At 43.8% G+C, this 8160-nt stretch overlaps 1 protein-coding gene and 1 long non-coding RNA gene across 3 annotated transcripts in view; one reads left to right on the top strand and one right to left on the bottom strand.

Annotated features, from left to right (window-relative positions):
• The window catches only part of CDKN2AIP (CDKN2A interacting protein), a 7324-nt gene extending 7271 nt beyond the window's left edge, over window positions 1-53 (bottom strand). The window contains exon 1 of the mRNA XM_025207590.1: window positions 28-53. Coding sequence (XP_025063375.1) covers window positions 28-53 — 26 coding nt within the window. The remainder of the gene's footprint in view (window positions 1-27) is intronic.
• Window positions 54-76: 23 nt separating this feature from the next.
• On the top strand, window positions 77-1715 carry LOC102378537. Of its 2 annotated transcripts, none has more exons than XR_001358246.2 (3): window positions 77-165; window positions 1338-1396; window positions 1503-1715. It is a non-coding gene; the product is annotated as an uncharacterized LOC102378537 (long non-coding RNA). The 2 variants fall into 2 exon arrangements; XR_324184.2 differs by lacking the exon at window positions 77-165 and adding an exon at window positions 175-296.
• The last annotated feature ends 6445 nt before the right edge of the window (window positions 1716-8160 follow it).

Below are 8160 nucleotides of genomic sequence, written 5' to 3'. Positions count from 1 at the left end.
CGAGTCCACTGCACCGGAAGCGGCTGCCTCAGCGCTTCCTTCCGGCTGTTCATGATGACCTTACATCCGGTGGACGGCCTCGCGGAGGAAAAGCGCCAAATCTCATCCCGGTGTACCTTGCGGCGCCTGCCTCCTTTCCCTCCCTCCCGGTGGGGGCGTGGTGATGTACGTCATAATAGAAGCGTCCCCGCCCATGCCGCGTTCTTGGGGTTATTGTGACGTAGTCTCGCGTTTTGAGTCTGTCTGCGCTGGCTGGAGCCGTGGGCTGGGTAGATCCTACCCGGGGCTAGACCCAGGTGGCTGGGTAGGGGGTCCGGCTCGGCAGCCGCTTGGCAGGAGCAGTGCGGGGGGGTATTGGGGTTTATGGAGGTAGCCTCAGCCCATGAGGCTGTGTTTGTAGTTCCCGCCCACGTCGTGATTAGCCGTGTGCTGTCTCCTTGTGACCACCCCCGAGGGGAGTTAATGACAGTGGGTGCATCTACACGAGCTGTCTTAATGCTCAGTGAACTGTTTTATGCATCAAGGCAAAAAGCATACTAATGCACAGTAGAATTAGCATATGCTGTGTTAAGCAGAAAAAAAGTTCACCTTTGCTACCATGCATTGCCACAGCAGCTTTATTTACTACTTCATGCAAAGGCACGTGAATGAATGTGTAGAGGTGCCCAGTATAGCAGGGTTTGTCTCAGCCAAAGAAATCCTTGCCTCTCGTATCAGTTGTTTACAGCTTAATAGCAAGAAGATAACAGTTCTTGCTGTTGGGATCGTCTGGCTCTTTATAATAAGGTTGTGCCATGTGTGTGCCTGTATCTAGTGACTAGATTCTCGGCTACATTCAGGCTAAGTTCTCAGGGGAAAGGACAAAAGGAGGCTCTCCATAAAATGCTTTCCATCCTTTCTCATGCCAATGGCATATGTCAAAATCCAGGACCCAACCGATTAAAAAGGTGACTTTTTTTTTGTTACTAGATTTCTTTGCGCGCACAGAATTCTGTCGCACCAAGTGGATGTTTACCAACACGAGATGTTTCTAGTCTATAGTAGTGTAAGTGTGATGTAGCCATGATGGTCTAGAAATTATGTGAGGGGCAAGGATTTTTTGGGGTGAGATCTTTTATTGAACCAACTATGTAGTTTGGGATAAGGTTAGACAGGCTTTTGAATGCAAGACATTCATTCTCAAATTTTAAGTCTAGGGATGGTGTGAAGTCAGAAGACTTGCTTCTTCCTCAGGTTTTAACCTAAAGGTGTACTCAGCTGAAAGAAGACTCACTCCTTTTCCTATTAATATTTCTGTTTGCTCTACACTTACAAAAATATCATTCCTTTTTTTACAGGTAACTGAGAGGTGATAGAGGACTATCTTGCACAATAAAGAACAGAATTGTTACTTTGGGTAAGGGAGCCCCAAGTTTCATTCATCTAGGTATATTATATTTTGAAATGAGTATTCCAAATCTTGTAATCACTTCTTAAGTGATTTGACCACATTACTTTTCTAGACCAAGAATCCTGCCTGACTATTCTCTAGCAAAGAGTTACATATTGGAAGATGCATGTGATGTGGCTCTGTAGATCTGGTGTTCAGTTCCTGCTGTTGCCCCCCTATAGAGGTAATTACTGATAACATTGTTATGATCGTTAGGACCAAACTGATAAATATTTAACAAAGGACATTTCCTTCCTTACTCCCTGCATTATTTTGCACAATAAAAGGCCACTACGTTCTCATTATCCTGATTTAATCTGCAGTTTTTATTGGTCCCTGTTCTATAAATGCAAGCAGCATTAAGTGCTAATACTTCAAATCTAGAAGGCCATCTGTGAAGAATGTTTGTCTTATAGAAAAAGACATCAGGCAGGATGATTGCATGTCAATGTAATAGTGACAAGATTCTACTGATTCATTTGTCCATTTTACCATGTAGGGTTTTAGTGAAAGCTGTAATAATATTGCACATTTGGATCTTTTTATAAAATTAGTTGGATTTTTGGATGATGCTGGTTAATTAAATTACGCAGTATGTAAAATCCTGAATGTAAAGACATCTTTTTTGATTGTTTCTAATTAACAATAATGACATGCAAAGTTGAATGTTGGGAGAGAGTAAAAAGAAGCTGTTGGACATCTACAGTCATTAACAAACTGTAAAAAGACAAATGGTTGCATGCAAACAAGTTTGTGCTTTCAAGCTCCAAGAAAGTTGTGTACCACTCCTAGCAGCTAGTCTGTCCCTGTGCTTCTCTTTCTGTTCCACCCCACCTCTTGTTCCCTGTCAGTGTAGTTGCGCAAAGCAAAAAACAGATACATGGACAATGTAGATGATTATCCAGATCGCGGAGTCTGATCCAGCAGGGATGAAATGTTGTTTTCTGTTTGGCATTAGAATTCTATTCCCAAACATTCTTCCCACTCTTGGCTGAGTTTGGAGATGGCAAAATGTTGCTAATTCACCTTTGAGTGGGACATCTGGGTCAGTGGTAGGGGTGACTTTTAGCAATTTGGTGAAAGGGTTAGGTGAGCTCTGAGTTTTGCATGGGGGTCTTCAAGCCATGATTTTGGGTCTGGATATGTCCTACGTCTCTTCAACTCTACAAAATCCTGGATTTCAGGATCAGTTGTGGTCAGTGGGTGAGTGGTGGGATCATATCATCCAACTTCTCATAGCAGCTACAGACCAAGCAAGCTCTCAAGAGAGCCATGTATTGTACATAACACTCCTGCATGTCCTGACGTTCCATTGCCTTATTTCAGCAGTGGTTAAGCATCCCATTTGAGAGTCCTTGTCTAGCATGCATTTGGATACCACTTAGAGAGCTGTCCTGAATGACTGCAAGTGAGCACGTACATGTACCTCTCCTCCGAGGCAAACAATGTCTGATCTCTCTGTATAGTACCATGCTAAAGTGTGAGGTAAGTCTTCAAAATAATCAAGAATATTGTACAGAGATGGAAGCTCCCCATTATCTGGAATCAGGAAAGGCAGCATACCAGCATTTAAACCAGGATGTGACCTCCAGCCAGGGGGACACTAACAATAGAGTGTGCCCAGGTAAGTGGACAAGTAGCCAACAAAATGGTGTAGAACACCAGCATGTTGATTGCAGTAATTACTTTGAGATAGAGATACATCCAATTCTGCTTTCTTGTGGGTGAATTCATACCACATCTTAATGAAGCTGCTTCCTAAATGAATTTAATAATTTGTATCAAAGCACCAGGTTGTTCACCAAAGAAAAAACATTCTTTGTGAATAAAAGACTCTTAAATGTGAAATAATTTGAATTACCGCACAGATTTTCAAGTGTAGAACTCTGGTAGTTGGGGAGATTTCATTCATTTATTCTTTGATGCTAGGGTTCAAGATAGGAGCAATGGAAAAAAATTGTACCTTCCCAGTTCTGGAACTGTGGAGGACCATTTCATCCCATTGTTCACTGGCTGCCCCTTAAGTATGGTGACAGCTGGGAAAGAGCTAGGGCACAGAGCATGCCCTTAAGGGAGCCTATACATGTGCAGCAAGGCTGCTCCAACCCTGCAAATACAGCATGTCGGAGCAGACTTGATTAAGTGAAAAATGGTGGCAGGGCCACTTTAACTAAAGGTCGTTCGATGAGCTTTAGTTAAAGTGCCCCCACTGCCATTTTTCAGCATGGGGACACTGATACATGTGATGCTCTGGGCACTTTAATTAGTGCTCTGAGCACCTAATTAAAGTGCCCCCACTCCCAGAGCACGTGTATAAATGCTAGGGTTACCATATTTCCAGTTCCAAAAAATGACACCTGTCAGGGGGGACACCTCACTCACAACCCACAGTCCCCTACCCCCCAGGCCCCTCACTCCTGACCTGCAGCCCCCTGCTCCCCCCAGTCCTGCCAGAGGGGGCCCCCACCTGCCCCCATCCTGACTGGGCCAGAGCAAATGACAGCAGAGCGAATCTGGCCCTGGTGCGGGCTGGAGGTAGGAGGAGGGAATGCCTGTGACCCCCTCCTTTGCCCTGGCCTGGGGCTCCTGGGCTGCACCAAGTGCCCCCAGGCAGCATCTCCCGGCTGCCCCACCCCTGTGAGCATGGGCACCAGTCTTGGTGCCACCAGCCCAGCTACAGAGCTCCTTGCCACCCCTGAAAGGGCCCTCTGCCCCCTTCCTCTGCTGGAGGGGCAGGTGCCTCCACACCCTGCCGCAGCCCCAGCGCCTAGGCAGCTTCCCCCTATGTCAACAGGCAGGTACACACACACAAGGACACAGACATGGGCAGTCGCCAAGCCCTGGCCCTCCAACCCCCACTGCCCACAGACTTACCTGCATCCAGCTGCTGAAGCTGCTCCCACCACTTTACCTGGCTGCATGGCAGCCACATGTGTGCTCCCATCAGCGAAGCAAAGCAAAATCCCAGACATTGTTCAAATTTCAAGAAAACTACCCAGAAAGAGATAGGAGGAACCAGAAAGACAACATGTCCAGGAAACCTTGGATGTATGTTAACCCTAATAAACACCCTAAGTTTCTGTCATTTCCCAGGAATTCCTAGCACACTGAATACAGCTAGAGCCAAGAGCTCCTACAGCTAGACCCAGGAGCATCTTGAACTGCTGCCTTATAGCCCTTTCATACAGTACTTCTCTTACGTGCACAGAGACAGCAGCAAAAATTGGGCCTTGTCTTTTCCCCATCCATTTATACTGCTGTAGGTTGATTAAAGAAGTTTACATAGGAGAGCAGAGAGAGAAATAGTGTGCTGGTAATTTTACAAAAGAAAACAAGCAGTGTTTTCATTCTCACCAGGGAAGGCAATTTTGAAGTTAAACACCTCATTGATGGTGCTAATACTGTGCATTTAATTTTCAAGATAGGTACCCACTAGGCATAACAGTTCTAAACACCTCATTGATGCTGGTGTTGTCAGAGTCATTTTGGGCTTGGTAATGGCTTCTGTTAGTGAGTAACTAAAATCTCACGGTGAAATGTGCCAGTGTGTATAGTCAAATTATTGCACTCTCACTTGCTGCATAAGAAAAAGTATTTCTGCCTCCTTAAACTAGTATAGCTAGATAGAGTTATTTTTACAAAGCAAGATGCTACTAAAACATATAGGACATTTTCTTCTTTGAGTTCAATTATATTTTTGCAATAAGCATGATAAGCAGTTATACACCTTTATATGAGGATGCACCCAATATCACACCAATACAAAGTCAGAGCTCAGGGTTAATATCACAGTGGGGTAACAACTGAGGGGTCTTAATAGCAATTGTGATAAATTTTCTGAACACCATCCGTGGGTGGGTCCTTGGAAGAAGTAATTTTAATCAGCTACTTACAATGAAAGTTCCATGTTAGTTTCCAGTAGACAGAAGCCTGGAAAAGAAAGTTGGAACAGAAGTTTCGCTATCACACAAGATGGCATTCATGTTCTATTAGAGCAGCACATGGGAATTCTTGCATCCAAGCAAGAGACACCAGTGTGCTATAATTCCTCTGAGGCGTTATGTGTGTGTATGTGTGTACACCCACCCACTGACCTACGCCCAGGCAATGGGCTAGAAACATGGAAATAGGTACTTGTCCTCTGAGCTAACTATTTCAGACCATGGAACTGTGTTAGGTACCACACTTTCAGTTGCTACCCAATATACAAAGAAATATTTGTTAAAGTAGCATTGAGGGCTTTCTTTAAACCCATTGGCAAAGGAAAGCCGGATTAAGACAGTTGTTGAATTCTTACTTCATCCTGTTGTGCCACTCAATACAACTTGTAGAATCACATACTTTTCTGAGGCTTCATAATTGAGAATCAATTATGATACAAGCACAGTGGATAAAATTACAGCTAGCAATGAAGGTCTTAACTGATTCTCTTTTCTTTGTGCATTTTTGTGCAGTGCTAACATCTGATCCTTAATGTTAGAACTTTCTTTTGTGTTTAATAATAAGTTACACGTGAAGCCAAAAGCACTGCATATTACTTGATTATAAGGTTGTCCAGTATTTCCCATTAAATGACCATAGTTTCAGTTTAGTTAAAACTTAACTATTTTGCTGAAATTTCCCATGCCAAGTATATGTTTAAGGCTGATTCTATTCTATTTTTTTTATTTCAGCCAACATTAGAGAACTGAAAATGTTCTGCTCATCACAAAACATTCCTGAAGCCATCTCTTTGAAACATTATTGTGCCCCACTGCTTTGGAGCAGGGACTTACAATTTAATGGAGATGGGAGTTGGGGAGGGGGGTTGCCTCCTGAGCATCAGAACTGTATTTTTGCCCTCCTTGTGAAAATCTGCCTAAATCTGCCATAGTTTGAAAAAAAAATCAGTTTACTCAGGATATATTTTGTGTTTTTAACAGCTAAAATCACTGACAGTTCAGTCTTTGCTGAGCCTGCCTCATACTCTCTGTATGACACTCTCAAATACCAGTATGGTATAAACTCAACACTGAGATTGGGCTTATGCTACCCCCACAAAGTGGTTAAGAATGCTCCAGTTGTGAGCTAAGGGGTCCCAGAAGGATCTTCCCAGACTGATTCAAGGTGTGTGATGAGATTGGGACTGGAAGGACTGGTAGAGAAATAGGCATGGAGGAAGAAGACTGGGACTGGCTAGATGAGGGGCTGGAAATCAGGGGGAGATAAACTCTGACTCACTTGTCGAAGAGGCTGGGACTCAGGCATGAGGGGCAGGGGAGGCTTAGTCTTTCTGAACAAGGAGACTGGGACTGGAAAACAGCAAGGGAAATGGCCTTTTTGGACATTCATCTTTGCATCAGTTTTATACATATATATTTTCTTTGCAACCCTAAGAACTAGAAATTTACTCTAAAAAATCCTAGACTTCTGAAGTTCAACATAATGTCCTTAAATAAGTGGAGGTACGGAAAGAGTATTTTTTGCATTTATTCTTCATATATGAAAGTTAATAAGAAACTGAAGAAAATATTTTACTTAAGATCGTTCTGCAAAGAACTTCCTTCTTTCCACATCTGCCCTAAGACATAAAGTTCCCCATTCATCTCAAGACAGCGTTAAGACAGATACCCAGGAATGATCATTTATAAGCTTTTCTACACACAAGAATAAATTGAAGGTTCTCAGCCATGTACAGTTCACTGCAGTGAGGTCTCGTCATAGTGCCGGCAGTAGCGGGAGCGCGGCAACAGTAAGCAGGGAGCTCCCGCAGATGCCGCCAATAGCGTTGGTGGCATCCAGCGGGGATTGTGGACCACACGCAGATGTTGGTGGTGGTGGCGATGGTGGGCTGGTGAGCGGCGACTGCCCACAGGCACCATTAACAGTGTCAGCAGTGCCTTTTTGTAGGGAGTGCACTGCCACGCTCAGGGGGTACACATGCACCCGCGTGCACTCCCTATGTGTTGCCCCTAGTGCTTAGGAGATACCACAACTTATCTCAAGGAGTCTGGTAGGGCTCAGGAGCCATAGTGAAGTCTAATCAGAACAGAGCTAAACTAGCAGGTTTGTAAAGCAACATATTTGGAACATTGTGCAATCTCTTGTCCACACTTTCAGTTTGGCAATTCAAAAGGGACGAGCTGATTTCCTGGGCAAGACCTGAAAGAGTACTACAACCTTTGTTTCTTCTTCTAGTCAGTCCTCTGTTTGGGGGAAGGAGATGAGGGATCTGTAATGAAGACATATTTTCTTTCAGGTCCTGGATAGGCATAGGAGTTGAGAGGTAAACAAAGTTTTAAATGATTGAACTACAAATTACTAAGCTTTTATGTCTAGCTTTTGAGATGTCAGCATTTCAATACTCCTTCATTTTTCATAACTCCTGCTAAGATAAACAAGACCTGAGTTTGTCTTGTAATAACCAAGGGAAAGGCCCCCTGCCCTTCATGTCTAAAGCCTTTCATACCTCCTTTGTACATCATAACAAAACAAAAATTCAGTCCCATTTTTCACCCCTGCAGTCACCTTGAAAAATTTTACAAACAGTAAGGGCAGACTCCTGTTTCACTTTTGTGCCTAAATGGCATTTACCCAGGTGAGTAACTGCACTTTTGGCAGTTATATAAAGTTTGCAGTCCTACGGGGTGTGCATTGTGGATGTGCAAATGCCCACAAGGCTACTGAATGCACACAGTAAGTTGCCTTCCTGCTAGGGAGATCTATACAGCTTTACCTGAGTGAGCATAAAT

This window comes from Alligator sinensis, unplaced genomic scaffold (genome assembly GCF_000455745.1).
Source record: "Alligator sinensis unplaced genomic scaffold, ASM45574v1 scaffold354_1, whole genome shotgun sequence".
Classification (NCBI taxonomy): domain Eukaryota; kingdom Metazoa; phylum Chordata; order Crocodylia; family Alligatoridae; genus Alligator; species Alligator sinensis.
Note: the sequence above shows the minus strand (reverse complement) of the source record. Positions and strands in the feature narration are given on the sequence as shown.